Here is a 22,964-nt window from a genome sequence, read left to right as displayed (position 1 = left end):
GAAAGTGTCTTCTTTGCTTACCAAACATGAAGCAGCACCCCCCTCGCCCCACCAAGGTTCTCCTTTTTAAAGAGCATACTTCATATATGGGAAAGGAGAGTAAAGAAAATCAAAGTTGAGCTATAAGGCAACTTGGGGTAAGAGTGAGAAAAGGCTCCGTCTTCTGACCATGGGGGCCAGATTCCGGTCCTGTAATGGCGGGCTGCCCCACCTGGGAGTCTGGCTGAGTAGCTTGGGCCCCCTCCTCAGACCTAACTGCAATGGAACCTGTGTGTCAGCAAGATCCACAGGAAAGGACTAGGCCTAGTGAAGTCTGAGAAGCATTGCCATAACCGAGTCGCGTAGATCAATGTCCCCAGGAGCGAAAGAGCGCGAGAACCAGCCGGTGGCAAGGCCTGATCTAAGGAGGCATCGGGACAGCTACCCCTACGTCACACTCACCGTTCCTGACTCGCAGCGGTAACGACTCTTACTCATTCTACCAAGCATCTGGCAGGCGGTGGCTCTGAGTAGCAGTAGCGGGCCTAACACGCCGGGCGGATTTTAGTCTTTGAGCTATTGTATTAGACCTTACGCTTCATATGAACATCATGCAAACTAAAAGTCTTAATTTTGTTTTCATTTTTTTTTGCTGAGAACAACATTTATGAGACTTTTCTCTTCGTCTTGTGGTTCTATTTTCTTTTATGTTGAATTACAGGGAGCACTGAGAATGGGATACAAGGAACAGAGGCTACCATTCCTGCCTGAACTTAATTCTTAATGTGACTTAAAAAAAAAAAAAAAAAAGGAAACATTCATGCCTTTCTGTGTGCCTAGATCGCTTCCCAAAAAGAGGATATTGAAGGCTGACTTTCTTAGAGTGGCCATTTAAGATCTCACTACTTCTTTCATTACCTCCAAGTCAACGGGTCATAATGAAGGAACAGAAATAGCTCCCACGTATCGAGTCTTTTGTTTATACCAGGCTCTGCACTGGGCATTTTATGCAACAATCTCATTTAATCCTCACAACAATTCCCTGAGGATTATTAGTCTCACTGAGTAATGGAGAAAACCGAGGCTCAGTTAACGAACGTGCCCAACTAATGAGCCGTAAAGCCAAGTATATGCAATGGCAATGCAAGTTTACATGCTTCCAAACCCAAGCCCCTGTCAACCTAACATGCTACCATCCAACAAATAATTTACTCAAGCTCAGTAAGCTAGCTGGAGGAGCAGGCATTTTTATTTATTCGTTCATTGTACTGATAGGTTTTTATTTACTGACAGCCTCTCCTGTACCAGTCGCAGCACCAGGCATTAAAAATCCAGTTGTGAACCAGAAGACACAGGCCTTCTCTGTCCTCCAAGGAGCCTGTGGTCCAGCCATGTGCTTTATTAGCTTCTCACAGGATGCCTAGATGTTACCACTGGGACATGATGAATCGATGGGATTAAAAATAGCTCCATCATAAATAATTCTCAATTTAATAATTCACTGCTTGGAAGACTTGACATCTGGTGATAGGGTCAGTGGGGTATGTTTCGCCAGACTACTGGTATGGTCGTAGGAAGAGGAAGAAGCAGAGGCATTAAGAAGATCTGGATATGGGGAAATTAAAGAGGGGATAGACAAAGTATGAAGAACACTGCTTGGCTCGGGCTGCTTGGAGCAATTCAGACGACTGCCCAAGCTACATTTTAAAAGATAACCTCTCCAAAAGGATCCATATCCTAAAGGTCTACAAGTTTTTCCCTAATAATCTTCATGAATCACAGGCCACAAGCATTTGTATCTGTTGACGACACCTCAGCTATGCTTAAAACTAATGTCAGAGGTAGATGTTTATCCCGGAAGTTATCACTCACCCTTTGTGTACTGCAAAATCCGTTCCACCAGGACAGGGTATTTTGTGATGCGCTGAGTGACTAGCAGAATGCATTCTGGGATTCCTCGGCGTCGAGCCAAAAGATTACTATTTCGAAGCTTAAAAATATATACATACATTTTTATATACAGAAACCATAGCTTCTTTTTAGGTTTGAGTTTAATAATTCAAAGACTCTACTACTGTATCATTCTATTCAGATGCAACATAATATACATTAATTAAAACTTGATTGTCATTAAATCGTACACTATGTCATTAATCTATTAATAACCTAACTCTCCAAGATTAAGAAGTTTCAAATTACTCTGATGTATTGGCGATTAATTCCAAAAGTAGGCAAGTTTATCAAGTGTTAAGATTTATGAGGAGCTCTTGCTCCTGGAAAATATTCACAAATCAAAGTTACATTTTGAGCGTGAGTTCGCAGTTAGCTCTTGGTTTTTCTAACCAGTCTTCCTCTACATTTGTTATTATTCATCACAGCACTTAGAGTTCTCTCTAATCAGGCCAACTTTTTTCCTAAAAACTTCCAAGTATTCTCTAAGTTTTCAAGTTCTCAATACACATGTGTGTTCTGTGGGGAGGAGGAGAATCTGCTAACATTCTCAAAATAAAAGAAAAAATGTACAATCTATGGAACTCTGAAGGACAAATTTCTTCAACAAACAAATCGCACACTGAAAAGTAAATAGATGGGGAACATCCAAATCAAAGGAGATTTAAAAGATATAGCTCTCATATACAACATGTAAACTTCAGTCAGATTCTGATTTAAGCAATCCAATTTCATTTCATTTTTTAGAGAAATCTGAATACTGACCAGCTGTCTGAAGGTATTAAAGAATAATTCTTAACTTACTGTGATAATATCATTGTAATTTTTAAAAGATGTATTGAAAAAATACATCTGAAACTAATGATGTCCTATATGTTAGCAAGTTGAATTTAAATTTAAAAAAAGAATGAATAGTTTTTAAAAAATAAAAGATGCATTGCTTAGAGTTACATATTACATAAATGTGAAATTATATGATGTTCTGGATTTGCTTCAAATTAATCCAGTGGAGGTGGGGATGATTGTGTATTTTTACTAAGGTTCTTTTAGTTTATTACTTCTCAGGACATAAAACGACAACCCAGGATATGACAAAGGTAGTCAAAAGCTTGGAGGGCACTTTATAAATATAAGATACAAAAGGAAATGATTTGGGAGAAATATCTCACTAAGACAAAAGAAGAGACTTTCCATCTTTGCCATGAGCCTATCGCTTTCTTCTCTTTCCCCTGAAAGTCAGATGTGCACGTTGTTAAGGTCATGAAACAAGAAAGCACGAACTATTTCCCCAAGCTGGTTTACCACTTTGTAATAGTTTAAAAATACTTGCCTTAATAAAATTCTGAAACTTCTTATTCTGTTGGAGTTCTTTATAGAGGCTAACAGCTTCTTTGTGATGGCTACAGAATTCTCCATATATTTTCTTCATTTGATTTGCATTTTCTTCTGAAAACTGAGAGTAACATTTCAAAGATGGTTTATCAATGTAATCAGTTCTAAACACTGAAAAGAACATGCAATTTTCATAGATTTCAATATATTCTAGGCAAGTAAAGAATAAACATAAAATTTCTGAGCACAATCCCTACTTTTCCCCAAACACATTCTAAATTAAAGTCAGAAGTTGCCAAGAGGTAAGGGGAAGAGATCAACCTTCTGTGGTTATACCATACAGTACAGACCTAATTCAGTTATCAGTCAAATGAAAAACATTTGTTATCTTTTACTTTTTTTTTGGGGGGGGGGTGTTTGAGCAACTTTATCATTTCAGCCTATTGTTTTATTACTTTTACAGACTAAAGAAAAGCTATGCTGCGACATTTGGGGGGTGGCTCAAGAAGGTGTGAACTCTCATGGGTTGATATTTACATTGATGAACCAATCATGCCCACGGACTCAGTACTCAATTCGCAATTTGATTTTTGTCAGCACATCACAAATGTGTCAAGAAGCAGGTAAAAGCAAAAGATAAATAATCAGAATACCAATTTGCTAACTGATGGACAAATAGAGATACGGCTGGATATTTCAATAAGCTTAACTTGAGGAAACAGCTCTGTAGAAAAATCTAGATGGGAGCCATATTAGATTCCAAAGGTACTATGGAGGGAACAAACTGAATTACCTGAATGCCAATGTTTTGGCCTCTGCAATATTCAATATTATTGCAAGAGAAACACACCCACCCAGCCCTTGGCAAGTACTTCAGCATTACATCCCCATCTCTGATCTTTTCATCTTTACTCATAGTTTTAACTATGCTTGAGGTCAGTATGTCTCAAGGGCAGATTCTTAAATTACCTATGATTGCTCAAAAAAAAAACAAAAACCCAAAGAGACTTAGATAAAAATCTAACAAAGTACACACAGGCCTTCCGTGCTGACAACTATACAACACTAGTGAAAAAAATCAAAGAAGATCCACACTGATGGAGAGATTCATCATGTTCATAAATTGAAAGATCAACATAGTAAAGATGGTGATATTCCCAAACAGATCTACAAGTTTAATGCAATCCTCATCAGAATCCCAGCAAGTTTTTTTTTGAAATAGATAATAGATTATTGTAGAATTTAGATGGAAAGATAATACCTAAGTTTTTTTTTAAAAAACTAGGACTCAGTCTACCAATTTCAAGATTTATTATATAACTACAATTAAGACCATGTGAAAGGATAGACACATAGATTAGCAGAACAGAGTAGGAACCCCAAATGCCCAATGCGTTTTTGACAGCAAAAGCGATTCAATGAAGGAAGGCTGATCCTTCCTTCCAACAAACGGCACTGGGGCAATTAGACAACCATTGACCAAAACCAAAAAATGAATCTTCACCTGCGGCTCATATCTTAAACTAAAATTAACCCAAAATGGATCACAGGTTTAAATATAAAACATAAAACTGTAAAACCTTTAGGAAAAAAACGTAAGAGAATATCTTTTGAGATCCAGATCAGACCAAAAGTTCTTAGACTTGAAACCAAAACCATGGCCTTTAAAAGAAAAATCCTGAAATAATGGATCTCATCAAACTTTGAGAAAATGAGTACAGACTTCAGAAAATGTTTGCAAATCATATATCTGACAAAGTCAAATCACAGATCTGAGTAGGATCTAGAATATATAATGAAATTTCAATATTCAACAGTATGAAAACAATCCATTAGAAAATGAGCAAAAGACATGAGTCAACCTTTCACCAGAGAGGATATACAGTTAACAAATAAGCACATGAAAGATGTTCACTGTCATCAGCCACGGGAGAATTATAATTTAAACCACTATGAGCTATCCGTATACATCCTTCAGAATAGCCAAAATAAAAAATAGTGCCAACACCAAATACTGGTGAGGATGCAAAGAAACTGGATTACTTGTACTCTGTTGATGGGGATGTAAAACAGTACGACCACTCTGGAAAATAGTTGGCAGTTTCTCACAAAATTAAGCATGGAACTACCATACAACCCAGACACTTATCCCAGAGAAATGAGAACTGAAGTGTGCACAAAAATCTGTCCATGAATGTTTAAAAACAGCTTTACTTCTTCTTTTAAAATTTTTTTATTAAGCAAACTCTACACCCATTGTGAGGCTCAAACTCACAACCCCCCAAATCAAGAGCTGTACCCTCTACCAACGGAGTCAGTCAGGCACCCCAAAACAGCTCTAGTTCTAATAGCCAAGAACGAGAAACAACCAGATGTCCTTCCACAAGTGAGTGATGAAACAAACTGTGGGACTTCCATACGCTGGACCAGTACTCAACTATGAAAGGAATGAACTACTGATACACACCATCATCTACATGACTCTTGGGAGAATTAGGCTGAGGGAGAGGAGCCAATCCAAGGGAGATTACATGTTATGCGTGTAATCTATATACAACACACATGTCATTTATCTAACATTTTTTAAATGACAAAATTATAGAAACAGAGAATAGATTAGTTGTTGCCAACAATGAAGGAGGTAGGGGTGGGAGGGAAGTACGTGTGGCTATAGAATAGCCAGATGAAGAATCTTTGTGATGATGGCGATGGTGGGTACGTTCTCTATCTTGACTGCATCGTTGCTGGTATCCTACTTATGATACTGTTTAATAGTTTCGCAAGATGTCCGCATTGGGGAAAAAATAATCTCAAAAATTAAAAATTTTAAAAAGCCAAATCCCAGGTCCCACCCCAATCCCATCAAAAACAAAACCACTAGGGTGTTGGAACACAGCGGTCTTTATTTTTAACAAGCTTCAAGGGATTCTTATGCACATGAAGTTGGCTAACTCCTACTTTACACCAACCATGTTCCTCATGTTCACAATTTCTTTTTATTTTTTTTAAAGATTTATTTATTTATGATAGACATAGAGAGAGAGAGAAGCAGAGACACAGGAGGAGGGAGAAGCAGTCTCCATGCCGGGAGCCAGACGCGGGACTTGATCCCGGGACTCCAGGATCGCGCCCTGGGCCAAAGGCAGGTGCCAAACTGCTGAGCCACCCAGGGATCCCCCACAATTTCTTTTTAATACCAATTCTTTCCATGGACTAAATTAGCATCATATTCCAGGCTAGCCTCCTGATTAAGCTTCTCCATAGCCCAAGAGTGAGGGATTTCCCCCAAGTCTTCCCCCCTACATCCCTTCAATAGCTAGCTATTCCTTTGTTCCCAGAGCACCACACCGACACCAGCTGCCTCAAGATTCCGCTAATATGTTCCACAGGAGACAACTTTTTATCATACTGGGGGAGATCCTTTGCCTTAGCCCTATGCACAGCCAATGACAGCAGCACAAAAGCAGGCTTAGATTCTTTTCCCTAAATAATCAAGAATCTTTCCCCAAGGGTAATGTGTGCTTCATCCAAAAGCAGCACACCAAGCTCATCCTGGGCAAAAGCCAACTTCCCAAACCTTATTCTCAATTTAAGTCCTGCTTTATGCACAGCAATGAATTAAAAATGGAACTGGTAGAGATAGAACATATGTTGACTATGAAAAATCACTTATGAACAAAAGTGCTCTGAATTAGATTCAAAACACAGTATTCCTGTCAAGAAAAGAGACGTAAATCATTTCAAATGACAAAAACATCTTTAACTTCATTTTTGAATGCACCCAGATTGTAGTTCAGACATATTCTGACATTTTCATTCAAACTGTCTTGCAAAGGGCTTTACAGTCTGTTAACTTGGCACTGTAGGTTTCCAGTGAATTATGAGGACAGAACAGGTCTAGGACTTTATAGATAATCTGCAAAGCAGATTACTCTGATTTAAGAATGTGCTACTAATGTAGATTTTTAAATTATTAGATGCGAAATAGTTATTGAACAACTAAGTGAGGGGGGTTTCTGTGCATTAAAATTATCTATTTAAGCATATTTGTATCAATGAACTTAACTCCCCTCCATTTTTAGTAAATGAACCAACATCTGGACTCTATTATCGTGTGCTGCACAGTGAAATGGATTCAAAATTAGTCTTTTGGAGAAGATGACATTTTGGTATTTATCTAGAGAACGTCAAATGAAGCTAACTCTCTAAACAACGAGAACAGATTTTGGGATTCAAATCTCAGTTATGCTATGTAGGAGGTAAGTGAACTTGAGAAAATCATGACCTTCTCCACGCCCCAGTTTTCATATTTGTACAATGGGGACAATAATACCTACCTTGTATAGAGAGTTGAGGAAGGAAAGGAGGCAATATGCACACAAGCACCCTGAAAGTGCTTGTCCTAGTATGGTCACTGAACATGAGTTATTTAACTTCTCTATTAGCATCTTTATCACAGAAAGAGATCAGAAGGCCAACATGAATTGCCAAAATTTTGTTTTTCCTTTTCTATAAGGAGAGTAGCACAATCCATTCTCATGGTGCTTTACACATCCCAAGTGCCTCAAAAGTGCCTCCTTTTAGTGACATCTGCTGTGTTGTCCCCCAGGCATGAGCCCTAAGGCTTTGTTGATAATACATCTTCCACAGCCTTCCTGAGATGAGCCTACATCTATCGTGCGGTTATCGGCATGACTATCACAGGCCCGAATGGGTAGGGAGCCCTGTTATTACAGAGCCATCACCTCAAGTCTAAGTAGAATTTACATAAGAGATTTATGTATGGCTGTGACTCCCAGTGGACAGAGGGATAGGGATCATCCCACCAGGTCCCAAGACACACAGATGTAGGTCACTGGCTGCTAAAGCATCTCAGCCACCAGGCACACAAAGGGATATCAAACAAAAGAAAACCAACCAATCCCCTCTGGCAGTAATGGTAAAGCACTTCCAGTTTCTCATAGGCTCTTTTTTATTTATTTTATTTTATTTATTTTATTTTATTATTTTATTTTATTTTTTATAAATTTATTTTTTATTGGTGTTCAATTTGCCAACATATAGATAACACCCAGTGCTCATCCCATCAAGTGCCCACCTCAGTGCCCGTCACCCAGTCACCCCCACCCCCCGCCCACCTCCCCTTCCACCACCCCTAGTTCGTTTCCCACAGTTAGGAGTCTTTCATGTTTTGTCTCCCTTTCTGATATTTCCCACTCATTTTCTCTCCTTTCCCCTTTATTCCCTTTCACTATTTTTTATATTCCCCAAATGAATGAGACCACATAGTGTTTGTCTTTCTCCGACTGACTTATTTCATAGGCTCTTAACATTGTAGAGTGTCTGCAAACCTTTGGGTGTTTGAGGTTAGGCCCTTCACATCCCTCTTACCTGCTGTACTAGAATATCTCCAATTCGGCTGATGACAAAATTCCTGTCACCACCAGCACAGGACTCCTGCCTTCGCTCCTTCATACTATAAAAGAAATGCCTGTGGATTTCAAGTAACTCATCTAAGCAGGGAAAGATTTTATCCACGGTGCTGTGATCAAGCTGCAGCTCCTCCTTCATTCCTTTCCTGAAGATCTCAGACATGATGAGCAGGGTCTGGATATGATGCATCTCTGTTTGCATAAGCTCTGAAACACACGCGCAGAAACAAGCTTTAATGGCCAAGTACTCCAGTGACCTCCATTAGTGGCTAAACCCCAAACATTATACAAACTAAAAAAAAAGGGGGGGGGGGCACATTTATGAACGATGATACTCTTTCACTACAAGAGTCAGCACTGATTTCCTTTTCTCCAGGAGGAAACAGAGTGTGATGATCAACAGACATTGGGCGTAACGTGAAAAGGCAGCCCAAGGAATGGGGGGAAGTAAGCTACTACTCGAAGGCCTCCACACTTGCTGTTCCAACGGCCTGAGACGGTTTCTTTCTTTTTTTTTTTTTTTATAAATTTATTTTTTATTGGTGTTCAATTTGCCAACATATAGCATAACACCAAGTGCTCATCCCATCAAGTGCCCCCCTCAGTGCCCATCACCCAGTCACCCCCACCCCCCCGTCCACCTCCCCTCCCACCACCCCTAGTTCGTTTCCCACAGTTAGGAGTCTCTCACGTTCTGTCTCCCTTTCTGATAGTTCCCACTCATTTTTTCTCCTTTCCCCTTTATTCCCTTTCACTATTTTTTATATTCCCCGAATGAATGAGGCCATATAATGTTTGTCCTTCTCCGATTGACTTATTTCACCCTGAGATGGTTTCTTCCCAAACCCATCGGTCTCCTTCCCAAAGTCCTCCAGGTCTCTTCAAATATTATTTGTCTCTTATGTCTCCCCTGTGTGCCCTGACATTTAAAACCCTTGTGCCCCTGTTTGATACAGCCTACTATTCTATTTTCCTTCTCAGCACGTATCAGTACCTACATTCTGCTATGTACTCTACACATACCCTGTACTACACTGTACGTAGGTCATGTACGCTGTCTCCCTACAACAAAGTAAGTTCACGAGAGCAGGAAATGTGCACATTTTGTTCGCTGTTATTTCCCTGGTTTCCAGACTGAATGCCTGGCACACAAGAGGTGCTAATATTTGTCGGATAGTATACATTACTTATTTCTCAGATCCGAGTAAGTAGATCTTATCTGTACTCCCAGCTGAATAAACTGAGCGCCCAAAGCTAGTAGACAGCTCATTCTAAACCTCCAAGCAAGTAACAGTCTTCATCAAAAGAGGAAAAAGTGAAAGAGGGCAGTGGGCCAGCTGCGTGGTAGCAGCCAAGGGCCAGCCCAGGGACAGAGAGGAGACTTCTTACATGGATGGAGTCAACAGACAGAAACTAGGGGAGAGGAATTTCAGCTCTTAGCATGGATTACTAAAATTACATGCAATGTCTATGGAAAGAGAGTTTCTCAAAAACGGAGGTGTTCAAGGAAAACGCGTATCAGGTCATAGGACTACAGCAAGGACTACAGGTTGTAGGATTACCTGTAGGACTACAGGTAATTTAAATATGGCAAGAAACATACAATCAGATGTTTTTCAACAAGCTTGGTTTTCAAATATCAATGTTTAATAAAGTGCAGCTGCCAATGATACTAATTACTAAGCTTCTATGGGAAGAGTAATGCTGGCATTTCCAGTAAAAGGACTGAAATTTTTTTTAATGCAAGAAAAATATCTCATAAGGGACTTGCATCCAGAGTATTAAAACAAGTGTTATAACTCAACAGTAAAAAGACAAAAACGAACCAAAAAACCCACTTTACTATGGGCAAAATATTTGAACAGGTGTTTCTCCAAAGAGATATACGAATGACCAATAAGCACACTAATAGCATTAGCTCGCAGGAAAATGCAAATCAAACCCAAAGTCACTTTGCACACATGAGGCTAACTGTAATAAAAAGGGAAGACAATAAAAATGTGTTGGTAAGGATGCGGACAAAGCAAAATCCCCAGTACGTCACTGGTGGGGGTGTAAAGTGGTGCAGCTACGTTGGAAAATCATCTGGCAGTTGTTCCCATGGCTAAACAGAAAGTCATGATGTGACCTCCCCCAGGGTGGAAATAGTCCAAAATGACCATTAACATTAACTGATGATTAAGCAAAACATGGTATATTCACAGTGAAACGACATACAGCCTCAAAAAGGAATGAAGTACTGATAAACGACGTGGATGAACTGTGAAGACTACACTAAGGAGAAGGAGCCTGCCACATATGGTATGACTCCGCTGGTGCCAAATCCCCAGGGTCGGAGAATCCACAGGGACAAGCAGGTGCACGGGCACCAGGGCTGGCGGGGGGCACATGGGGAGGGTGTGCTAAGGGCACAGGGTTCTTTTTGGAGGAAGGCAAATGCTCTGGAATTGGATAGTGGATGATGGTTGGACAACTCCAGGAACGTACTAAAACCTACCAAAGTGCACACTGTCACGGGGTGAATTCTGTGGCATGTGAATTCTATTTCCATTATAAAAATGCATCAGAGGAAATAATTCATGATTTGTGGGAGCACCGTAAGTACAGCTGGAGATTAGTGAGTATTTCCAGACTCAGGGAGGAAGACTCTGAAATATTAGCCATGGAGGGTAAACAAATGTAAACGTAGCTTTATTATTTTATCATACACAAAAGTCTCTTCAACCCACAAGCTCCAAAATATTATTTCTGATCATGTTTTTTGTACCGACTGTGCACTAAAAGCACTTATTAAAATCAGTTCATTTAATCCTTTTATCTAATTATCCATTATGAGCCCAAAAATAGGAATCATTTTCCTCATCCTTAAAGACAATGAAGAGAGAGGGAGGGATTTTCTCTGGATTACAAGCCCCTGTGACCCCAAAGTCTATGCTGTGAACAACTGCACATGATAAATCATCCCAAATGGGCTAGATTATATTTTTAATGTATTAAATTAATAAGTAAACAAAGAAAAATTATAATATAAACTGCAAGAGAAGTAAAAGGGACAGCATCTTCCTACCTATACAGCCCCGGACAGATTTCAAACCATGCTCCTGACCTGCATAACCACCACCAACCTGACACAGGTGAGAAAGAATCCGTCGCCACCAGACTTTGGGACCCATATCGCATACAAAGAATTGGTAAAAAAAAAAAAAAAAAAAAAAAAAGAGGAAGAGCTAGCCCCATCTTTAAAGTAGGGTACCTTCTGGGAATGACTTCTGAGGAACCACTTTGTATTTTTAAATGGTTTAAGCTTTATTTTTCTGTAACTCATCTGTCATTTAACTAACTTCCCCTAATTCAGATTGCCTCTGCTCCCAACTGTTTGAAACAGTAAAATCTGAGAGTTGAAATTCACAGCGACAACTATGGAACTCAGGCTCATGTTGCTGTGACCCAGGTGCGGCCCATCCGCCGGGTCTAGTGAGGGGTGCCCGCAGGTGCATGGGGCAACCTGCAGAGCTACATACCCGGATGCCCAGCTGCCTTGCATTACAGCATGGGAAAATTCACTGTGATTCTTACAGTAAAAGAAGTACAGGCCACGTGTAAGTAAACTTGAAAAGGATCTGAGGAATAAAATTTGCCTTGTACCACATACAGAGAACGCCTCGATCAAGTCTCGCGTTTTAAACGTGACCATCAGAAAAACTAAGATCCAGGTGAATTAAACCACTTGTCTGAGATCAAGCGACCAGCAAGGAACAGAATGGAGATCTGAACCCGGGCCTGGAGGACTGCAAGCTCCATGCTCTTTCCCCCCACCACCCTGCTTCGGCCTGAGAGCATATTTTCAATGCTTACCGAAAATGACATCCTGTCTTTTGATGACATCTTTCTCCTGCTTATTGCAAAAGGAGGGGTCCACCACCAGACTCCAGGATTCTGCTTCCAACTCCTGGGCGTCACTGCTGAGGTCACTCCATAGAGAAGAGTCCACGACATCTAGTGTGCGTGTAGAACACAAAAGCCAGGAATGGGGTACCACGAACAAACACCTTCCAAAGTACCCACGTCCACGGATTCATCTCACAAAATAAACCTGCTTTGAACCCAGAAACAACTAACCCCAAATGCGGTTGATATGGAACAGAGACACCCAAAAACCAAACTGGTGAAAGGGTCCAAATCGAGGCAGCTCGCATGAAAGCAAAGAATCATTAAAACAGTGATGATGACTACGTCCAAACACACGACGACAATAACAAGACATCTCAAGATTCTTTTGTTTGTTTTGACGTGCTCTATTTTGTTTTTGTAATCTTTGGTAACCTTCAGAATGCACAATATGCCTACAGGACCTCAAACACACAGTCTCTTTTGCCCCAGGTTACTCTGCAGTGTCTACTCAAACCTGAATTTCGTACTTCTCCACTTGATTTGCTCTTGACTTGGCTTGCTGTCCTTAACACAAACAAGAAAGCAGGGCACTAGGGCTCCAGGCACAGCTGAGTAGAGATTTTTTTGACAGCGTTTGCCATCACACACATATACTCCTTCCAGGAAAACTAAATCCTGTTTGCCCAAACAGCACTCCTCAGAGGGAGTCCGGCTCAGAGGAGCCAGTGTGAGATGACGATGGATTCAAAGACTTGAGTTGAAAATAAAAGCAGTGGATTCCTGGAGCAGAGTCCAGGCCTTTCTCTTGTTGCTGCTCCCCTTTCCTTCGGTCCTCCCTCACTTACTGATACAGCTTGGATACAATGCGCAGTTCCCCAGGTTAAATCCTATCTTACAAAATATGCTTTAAAAAAATGCTTTTAGTCCCTAGAAGTAGGGGCAACAGGTGGGCATACAGATCTCAGAAGTCTCGGCAAGCCCAGCTTAACTAAGTGAAGTTTGTATTTTAACATATGATCCCTATTCCAATTCATCAGTTCTTTTTTTTTTTTTTAAAGATTTTATGTGGGCAGCCCAGATGGCTCAGCAGTTTAGTGCCACCTTCAGCCCAGGGCCTGATCCTGGAGACCTGGGTTGAGTCCCACATCCAGCTCCCTGCAGGGAGTCTGCTTCTCCCTCTGCCTGTGTCTCTGCCTCTCTCTGTGTGTCTCTCATGAATAAACAAAATTCTATTGAAAAAATTTTTAAAAAGGATTTTATGTATTAATTTATTCATGAGAAACACAGAGAGAGGCAAAGACACAGGCAGAGGGAGAAGCAGGCTCCCTGCAAGGAGCCCGACGTGGGACTCGATCCTGGGACCTGGGGGTCACTCCCTGAGCTGAAATCAAAGGCAGATGCTCAACCAGGTGCCCCCATCAGTAGCTCGAAAACCCTTTTAAACAGTAACATGCACACAGTGCATTTCATTCTCTTATCTTTATGCCACAAGTCTATTTAATATATCCTTGGCCACTACCTGGCAATATTCACTGAGGCTAAATTTTTATTCTTTTATCAAAAAAAAAAAAAAACTTTATACCAAAAAGTTGCCATGAAACAGAATTATTAAAAAAAAAAAAAAAACAATCAACACCAAAGAGAGTATATGTTTGATCCTTTGGGAAAAATTCCTCCTGGCAAATCCTCACAAACAAACATGTCTTCTCCTCACCTTCCATTAAGAAGGATTCCGTGGAGGGAGAAGAGCCCATGGACTGTAACAGCTCATCGGAATGAGACCTGCTTCTCCAGCTGTTCCCGTCACTCTCAGACTCCAGGGATAGCCCCGATCTTCTGAAGCTGGAGGGAAAGAGGGAGGACCATCAGCTCCCACAGTGGCTCTGGGTGTTAGGAGAAAGCACACCAAGCCTTACCTTTCCAAGGCAGTGCCTGGAACACTTCTGGACAAGGGATGGGCCTGGGCAGAAGCTTCTTTTCTCCCAGTGGGCAATCCGATAGGCATGGAGGAAGAAGGGTGCAAGGAGAGACTGGGTTGCGGGATGTCTCGAAATGAAGAGTCTGGAAATCACAATGGGTGCTTCATGCGGTTTTCACAGAGGGCAGTAATTACAAAAGTCACTCAAAAGCCAAGAAACAGAACACTCAAGGGCTGCTTCTAATACATCGCAGGCCCAGCCTTGACACCAGTCTCCTGGCCACATCCTGACACCTGCTCCAAATGTCCCTTCCATGTCACCCCCTCCTGATCCCCATGCAGCAGGCCTGCATCAGCAGATCCACTTGGAGACTGTGGGTGGCTGGGCTCACGCAAGAAAATGGAATGGGGAAACACTGAGAGAGCTTTCCCATAAACCACTGCTTGTGCTCCTTACAGCGGCTTTAAATAGACGCAAGGTGTTATTAGCACTATTAGTAGAATGCATATTGTACGTACCAACAATCATGCACATATGCACACACACACAGAGCAGGTCAGTGGATTGGAATGACGCTGGGGAGTCTGTTCTTTACAGGGTGACAATTTGAGGCAAACGAAACCTGCCGGTCAAGCTGAGCCCCTCCCTCTCACATACTGAACACTATAGGGTGCTTCAGCACCTTCCTGGTTTCTCCTAAATGTCTTCTGAACATTTTCTTCTAAATTGTTACGGGCATAAAATGCTTTTACGTTGGATGTGCACCTTATACAACCCTCGGAAAATGTCTCAGTCCCACAGTATTGTAGATAGAGCAGAGGAGAATGAATACGTAACACGGAACCCTGGGGTACTACAAGGGATTTTAGACACGATGATTCAGTTTTATTTTCACAACTTGCAGAGTAAAGAGAAGGAGTTGTGTCAATTTTAAGATCCTTTTATTGTCATGTTTAACCTTATGCAGTTGAAAAGTGCCTGACAACTACAGTCAAAGGGACTTCTGTCCAAGCAGGGGTGTCCACGGTGTCACAGGTGTGATTATTTGCACTAGCTTAACCTGTATGACATCACACCCCAATCACACATCACCGTGGATCTGCCTACTGTACTGTCCCGATTCAAGTGGTTCTGGAAACCTGGTCACTCTGTCAGAGATTCGAAGGAAAAGTGACCACAAACTTAAACTTAAAAATGGCAGGCAACACAATGTTTGAGGCAGAACAAATTGCAGCCTCTCACAACAAACGGAAAGATTTTCAGACTTAGGAGATGATGGTCCCTGGTTCTTGCGTGTGATGTCAACTACTGGCAAAGGCTGCCAGTGAGTTGTAAGAAATATTGCTTCGGGGATCCCTGGGTGGCTCAGCGGTTTAGCGCCTGCCTTTGGCCCAGGGCCTGATCCTGGAGACTGGGGATCGAGTCCCACGTTGGGCTCTCTGCATGGAGCCTGCTTCTCCCTCCTCCTGTGTCTCTGCCTCTCTCTCTCTCTCTCTCTCTCTCTCTCTCAAATAAATAAATAAATAAATAAATAAATAAATAAATAAATAAATAAATCTATCTTTTAAAAAAAAAGAAATACTGCTTCGTATTAAGCAATATATAATTCAAGGAAAAACAGAAGCACCAAATTTAACCATATGGAGAAAAACAGCAGTGTGCCTTGAAGTTTCATCATTGTCATCCTAAAGGAGGCGATGAGATCACAGCTTCAGGCCCAGCTAATAAGCAGGACCAGGTCACTATAATAATGGACATCAGGGCCTGGAGACTCCAAACCTTAGGGTTTTGTCCCTAACTCTGATTCTGAAGAAGCACGTGATAGGTATGTGTATAGTTAAGAACGTGTTAATGCTAGGAAAACAAAGTCGTGTATGCTTAATGTCATGTTTTCTTTTCCCTCAAAGGTTGCTATTAAATCAATAGTGCCCATTACACTATGTTATCAAGTAGAATTGAGGCAATATCCTAACACATCCCCCCATAGTCCTCTCTAAAATAAAAGATCATATAGTACACCTAGCACTAAGGCTACTAGGCTGGCATAGAAGTTCATACCATCCTTGACCTCCTTGTATAATTAAATATTATACTAATCACGTGTAAGGAAAGAAGAAACATTTGGACAAACGAGAAAACAAAAGGAGCAGGTATTACGCCTTGGAAGAAAAGTACAGTAGGCATGAAATTGTCATTTCCACGTCACTTACTTCCAAGGATGGTCTGCGGTTTGTTCTTGTTATATTTCTCCTGGAATTTCTGGTAAAGAACATTAGAAACATGTAAAATAAGATTAAATTCCATCTGGCTAAAATAAAAAAAGGGCTCACCCACTTACACAGGGTTCTCATGTATATTGTTTTTGGGATCTTAATTCAAACAAAAAAGAATTTAGAGCAAAAGACATTAAATGCACCAAAGACAAAAATGTTGGGATAATGAGACGTGCAAGCTGTAATGCAGGCATGCCTCGTGAACACGCATCGTGAATATCCTGGCTTTATTCAAAGTCTTTGGGAAGCAGAAATCTCCAACTCAGGAGTCCAGACCGAGACTGAGGGAGGAGCTCCTGTCGGCACAGCCTTCCTCCTACTCATTCCTCCTCCTTCTCACCAACCCTCCTGCCTAGGATCCACAACACCCGTGGGTATTGAAACACTACCCTCAACTGTGTGACCGGGCACGCTGTGGGTTTCAATTGGCACAGAGATGCGAGACCCCTAAGATTCTCTCTGAAGCATCATCACCTCACTCACTCACATTTCTGACATGACGTTAGAGTAGGAAACAAATAGATGTGATGGATCCCAAACTCAGAGCCCAGTCCCTTATTCCAGTGGGCCTCACAGTGTGGTCCCAAGACAGCAGTACCACCTGGGAGCTTGATAGAAATACAAATTCTCGGACCCCACCCCAACTGTACTGGATCAGAAATTATGAGAATGGGGCCCAGAAATCTAGTTTTAACAGGTCTTCCAGGTGATGCTGACATTTGCTGATGTTTGAGAATTACTGCTCTAGACTTCATACGGATGTGCTTGAGGTCTACACTGTAAACCTAGCAGTTCTCAACAGAGACACTGACCTACTTGTACCTTATAACACAGGTGGCCACATCTGAGCTTTTCCTATTTCCGAAGAGTGTACAGTTCCAGGAAATAACTATGCACTTTGAACATGTGATTTTTTTAATCACTATAATGATTACTTTAGAAACAAATCTAGACAGTAATAAAAGAACAAAAACCTAAACAGATGACAAGGAAGCAACAAAGCTACAAATGCCCATGTAAAACAAATGACAGATCACCTTGGTACACGGAGGTGCAGCGTCCTTACAACCCTTGTGGACGTTTGCATTACAGTCTGCAAGACAAAAAATGAGTAAGGTGACATGGTGCTTTTACTGGTCATCGTAAAAGTGGCACATAAAAATATTGGGGAAACAGAAGGAAAAATAACTAAGTCACATGTAGCCTCACGACTTGAGCACAAGCACATGGTTCATATTTTCATTTCCTTGGAGGTATCTTTCCCCTTCTGCGCCGAGTCTTACCAGTGATGAAGCCTGCAATTACGCACGATGCACACTCCTGCGTCCGCCTGGGAACTCATTTACCACCACGTGCCCTACACTGCAAGGGACTTCTGACATCTGGCTGGTGGCAATGGCCCACTCCCTACCAGGTACAATGCCTTGCAGGATGGAAAGAAAGAAAGCAAAGCCACAACGATGCTGAAAAGAGCTTTTCCTGGAGTCAGGCTCCAGGAGGACTTGCCGCCAACCACAGGCAGCCGCATTCCAAGAGACAAGTTGGCCACTTGCTTGTCTTATGCCACAAAACACGTGGCTTCAGTTTCACTCCAAGAAGGGAAGAGCTTGTCTGCCCCCTTCTGCCCGCTGGTTCAGAGATGCAGGCTATCCTCACAGGAAGCTGCCCCTGTGTCCGGAGACCGCTTTCTGCCCTCCTGCCCTCCCTCCCTGCCAGCCTCCACCCTACCCACCGTGACCCTCTCGTCCCACCAACCACACACACTGCAGAGGGAGGAGCCTGTGACTTATCACACTCTTCATTAGAAAGAATCCTTCCTGGTGGGTAGAAAGTCCCATTTAGGTCCATCCCAGCCACCCTGGAAAAGTGCCCATAACCCACTGAGAAGTGGGCCCAACTTCCTCCCACTGGAGTCTCCAGAGGCATTTTAGCCAATACCTCAATGGTCAATGAACAGAGGTCAGGATTATCCTGACGTACTGGTCCTGCTGGCAAACGTGGAAATCAGATTGCTCTCTCCTCCTTCCAGGACAAGTGAATGAGGGGGAAAAAAAGGTAGAAACTATAAGATACCACAAAGTTAGACTGAAAACTCATAGGAAAATGAAGCCACTGGATGATTATTAAATCATCAGAGAAGAAACAGAGAAGAAAAACTTAGATGTTTGAAATGTGTTTCCCCTCAGGGACACAAAATAGACATAAAATAGGACTCAAAGGCCATGAAGGGAGAAGAGGACCTGACAACAGTCCAGCACGATGAGAGGGAGATGGAGCTTTGTGGGACAAGAAAGCAGAACTTGGGTCGAACTGAGAAGAATCAATTCAACAAAAATATCAAAGCAGCACTGGGAAATAAAACTTGAAAGATTCCATCCCAAATATAGAAAAAAAAGGAGGGTATAATTATAAAATAGAAGATGTCACACCAAAAAGGTAATATAGACCATACTTCTCCAAGGAAGAAATCAAAAAAATTACATCAGAAGCCAAGAGTCAAAGCTACAACTGACAAAAACTTTCACTGAGCTAAAAAAGAACAAGAAAAGGCAAAAATCAAAAGGTCTCACTGTTTTCTAGGAATTAAACGATATCTATTCTGTAGACACTCTGACAATATCTGTATGATTGAAAAATTTTAAGCTCTCAAGCATCTAGACAGAAAAAAGCAGGTCACCAACAAAGAAATAAGGTCAGACAGGCCCCAAACTTTTCTCTTGTAATAGTCACTGCCCAAAATTCACCGACCAGCGTTCACAGGGTCTTTGGGGCAAAGGTTTTGGCCTAGGAATTTATTTAGCCAGGTAAGTCTTTTTTTTGTGTGTGTGAAAGAAGGAAGCAAAAATATGCCTCCTCCTTAGATATACAACATTTCAGAAAACAGATCACTCCAACAATCCTTTTGAAAAAAAGATTTACCTGAACTCCTACTCAAACTATAAGAGCAGAATCGAGATAAAAAGTTCAAGAATCAATCAGCTTTATTTTTAAAAAGAAAAGAAAAGGAGAGGAAATCAGTAAAACCCACTAAACAAAGAATCATATCTAAAAGATCTCTGTAAGCAGAGACAGAGAACTGAATACAAATATCAAATTATTCTTGAAATGGGACACTATTCTTTAAAGATTAAACATACAACATAAAAGTAGTAATTTAATAATCTAGTCTACCAATAGAGTCTAGGGGCAAAAAGGGTAAATGTAAGAGAAATTTAAGAATATTCAAGTATAAGCTTTAAGAATTACCACTAGTCAATATTACAAGAGCTTATCTTGCCAAATCCCTAAGCACATAAAAACACGTTTTTTATCTATAAATAGATAAATCAGACATCCAGGAAAAGAGCAAAGAACTACAAGATAGTTGACAGCTATAAAAGTGTAAACAATTTTAAAAAGTCTTTGCTACAAAACTATCTCTCAATGGGATTAACTATAGCTAAATTAAAGACACCTGCCCCAAATTTAAAAAATTAAAAATTAAAAAAATACAGAAATAGGGAAAATGCAAAGAAAAGGAAAGCAAGAGGAATATTAATTTAGACAAGGTAAAAAGCAATGCCAAAGGCAACAAATTAAAAGAGTGATTTTATGTTTATGAAAGCTAAATTCACAGTAAAGCTGTGATTTGCGAACTCCTGTGCACCAAATAATGTAACACCTGAATATAAGCAGTGAAATCTATTTATAAACAAAAATAATTTCATAGAAATACAGTATTTGTAAAAGCAAAAACCAAAAAAAGCCTCGCAAATCAGGCTTTCACGGAAAAGAATGCAAGCATCAGAATTTTGAATACCTATGTTTTTATATGTTTTTAAGATTAGAAATAGTAACCCTCATATACAAAAATACACGCCTAAGATTTACTAATAACAGCTGAGCTTATACATGTCAAAATCTCCTGCTCCGTGAAAAAAAAAAAAAAAATGAATAACCAAGGTTTAAACCTCCAACACTCCTCTTCTTAAAAACTGTAAATCTTAAAACTTGTGAAAAAACTGTAGGTTAGGGGTGCCTGGGGGGGCTCAGCCAGTTAAGCAGCTGCCGTTGGCCGGGGTCCCGATCCCTGGGCCTGGATCAGCCCCACGTCGGCTCCCTGGTGGAGGGGAACCTGCTTCCCCCTCTCTGACACCTGTGCTCTCCCGCTCTTCCCCCATCTTCTCTCCAATAAATAAAATCTTTAAAAAAAAACCCAAACAACTGTGGGTTAAAGGAGACATGTAACATATACTGATGTTAGAACGTAAGGTAATTGAAGACGAGGACAGTGCGGGGGGCACCTGGGTGGCTCAGCTGGTCAGGCATCTGACTCGATCTCCACGCAGGTCACGATGTCAGTCCTGAGACTGAGCCCTGACTGCCAGGGGCGGGGACCGGGCCCAGGGCGGGGGTCCTCCCTCAGCAGAGAGTCCCCTCCCCACAGCTTGCACTCTCACTCTCAAACAAATAAAAAATCTTTAAAAAGAGAGATAGATGTGGATAGCATTATATGTACAGGGATGCCCCTTACCACATTTTTGTAGTGAAAAAAAAATTGGGAAATTCTTAAATGTACAATAAGGAGTAAACGTATTTCAAATCCAATAAAACAGTATAAACAGCCAGCTTTTTAATAATTAGAACGGACTCCATGAAAATACGAATAGCCATCTTCTGTAGTTTGTAAGATTTTTGGATGATTTTAAAATTTTCCTTAAACTTTTTGTCTTTTAGGAGTCCTACTGCATTTAAAAAAATAATAATAATGACTATTTTTGGAGCACCTGGGTGGCTCAGTGGTGGAGCATCTGCCTTCAGGTTGGGTCATGACCCCGGGGTCCCGGGATCGAGTCTCGCATCAGGCTCCCTGCATGGAGCCTGCTTCTCCCTCTGCCTGGGTCTCTCCCTCTCTCTGTGTCTCTCATGAATAAATAAAATCTTGAAGAAAATGACTGTTTTCAAAGCTCAGCACAGCCTCCCTGTGGGGGTCCCTTCCCAGGCCTGCGCCCGCCCGACGCCCCGTGGCTCTGCGCCACACCACAGCCCCCGCCCGGGTCCGTGGCCGTCCGTAACTGCCCGGCAGTGGCAGCCCGCGGGCTGGGCTCTGTCGCGGCTGCCGCGGGGTCACAGAGCATCACCGACCGTCGCGGTCCCCAAGGGCTACTGAGCAGGTAAAGGTCGGGAGGCCGCAGGACACGGAGCAGGCGAAGGGGGAGGGAGTGAGGTGCGCAGGCCGGGGCGCCGGGTGTGGGGCCCACTGCGCTTCCACGGGGGCTCGGCCCGGGGAACTGGGAGGGAGGCCCCCAGCGGCTGTGGCCGCTCCCAGTGGGCGCTGCAACAAGGGCAGCGGCAGACGCCCTCCGGACGAGGGCAGCCAAGGGGTGAAGGCGCCGACCGGGGCGACATGGAAGGGCCACCGGCCTGGCCGGGTGGGGGGAGCCGCTTGTGAGCCCAGGCGGGTGGCCCAGGGCCTGTGGGCTGCTGTCTCGTGGGGCCTGCAGACGACAGGTCCCCAGGTGCTGAGGCCCCCGAATGGGCTGCTGCGGGCACGGGCCGGTGACAGATGGTGGCCCGAGAGTGCCACGGAGCACACGGGGCTGGGGGAGTGGCAGGCGGGAGCGGGCCCAGGGAGGCCTGGGAGGCGGGGGGGCAGGCCGGAGCCCGGCCAGCAGGAGGGAACAGCAAAGGCGCCAGGTGCCAGGCAGGGGTGAGGGCAAGGGGTCAGGCCCGCAGGGGCGACGGGGCCTGGTGGCCGTCGTGGGGCCTCGGCCTCCCCGGGGGCTGACAGGAAGCCAGGTGCTCCGGGACCCAGGATGCCCTCAGCCCCTGACGTTCCGACAGCAGGTGTTTTCAGAACTGTGCCGTCTGGTGAAAGTACAGGGAAGCAGGCTAGAGGCTATTGAGATGGCGACCTCAGCCCCGGGTGACGTGGGCAGCAGGGCAGGCCGGCCAACGCGGTCCAAAGCCCAAGCTAAGAGGACGGCTGGCAGGCTGCATGGGGATGCAAGAGGCAGGGACACCTACGGACGGCCCCCAGATGTCACCGTGCACGTCTGCCTGGGCAACACGGCTGCCACGCGGGACGATGGGGCCGCAGGACAGGGAAGCCAAGCTGCGTTCTGGCCATGCAACCTTTGAGAGGCTGCTGCGACAGCCAGGTAGGCACACCAAGCAGTCAGTGACACAGGCGGGCCGGGCCCCGGGGG

General features: G+C 42.8%; 1 protein-coding gene across 16 annotated transcripts in view; it reads right to left on the bottom strand.

The window, feature by feature from the left end:
* ARHGEF28 (Rho guanine nucleotide exchange factor 28) overlaps positions 1 to 22,964 on the bottom strand; it is a 289,077-nt gene that overhangs the window by 57,123 nt on the left and 208,990 nt on the right. For 15 of the 16 annotated variants that reach the window (XM_038530837.1, XM_038530833.1, XM_038530839.1 and 12 more), the window contains 8 exons: positions 17,814 to 17,869; positions 16,714 to 16,762; positions 14,501 to 14,645; positions 14,299 to 14,426; positions 12,549 to 12,689; positions 8,653 to 8,900; positions 3,260 to 3,382; positions 1,852 to 1,969 (listed from right to left, as the gene is read on the bottom strand). In XM_038530837.1, the coding sequence (XP_038386765.1) occupies positions 1,852 to 1,969; positions 3,260 to 3,382; positions 8,653 to 8,900; positions 12,549 to 12,689; positions 14,299 to 14,426; positions 14,501 to 14,645; positions 16,714 to 16,762; positions 17,814 to 17,869 (1,008 nt within the window). The remainder of the gene's footprint in view (positions 1 to 1,851; positions 1,970 to 3,259; positions 3,383 to 8,652; positions 8,901 to 12,548; positions 12,690 to 14,298; positions 14,427 to 14,500; positions 14,646 to 16,713; positions 16,763 to 17,813; positions 17,870 to 22,964) is intronic. The other variant, XM_038530838.1, reaches the window with a different exon arrangement.

Source organism: Canis lupus, chromosome 2 (genome assembly GCF_011100685.1).
Source record: "Canis lupus familiaris isolate Mischka breed German Shepherd chromosome 2, alternate assembly UU_Cfam_GSD_1.0, whole genome shotgun sequence".
Classification (NCBI taxonomy): domain Eukaryota; kingdom Metazoa; phylum Chordata; class Mammalia; order Carnivora; family Canidae; genus Canis; species Canis lupus.
This window is presented reverse-complemented; position numbering and strand designations above follow the sequence as displayed.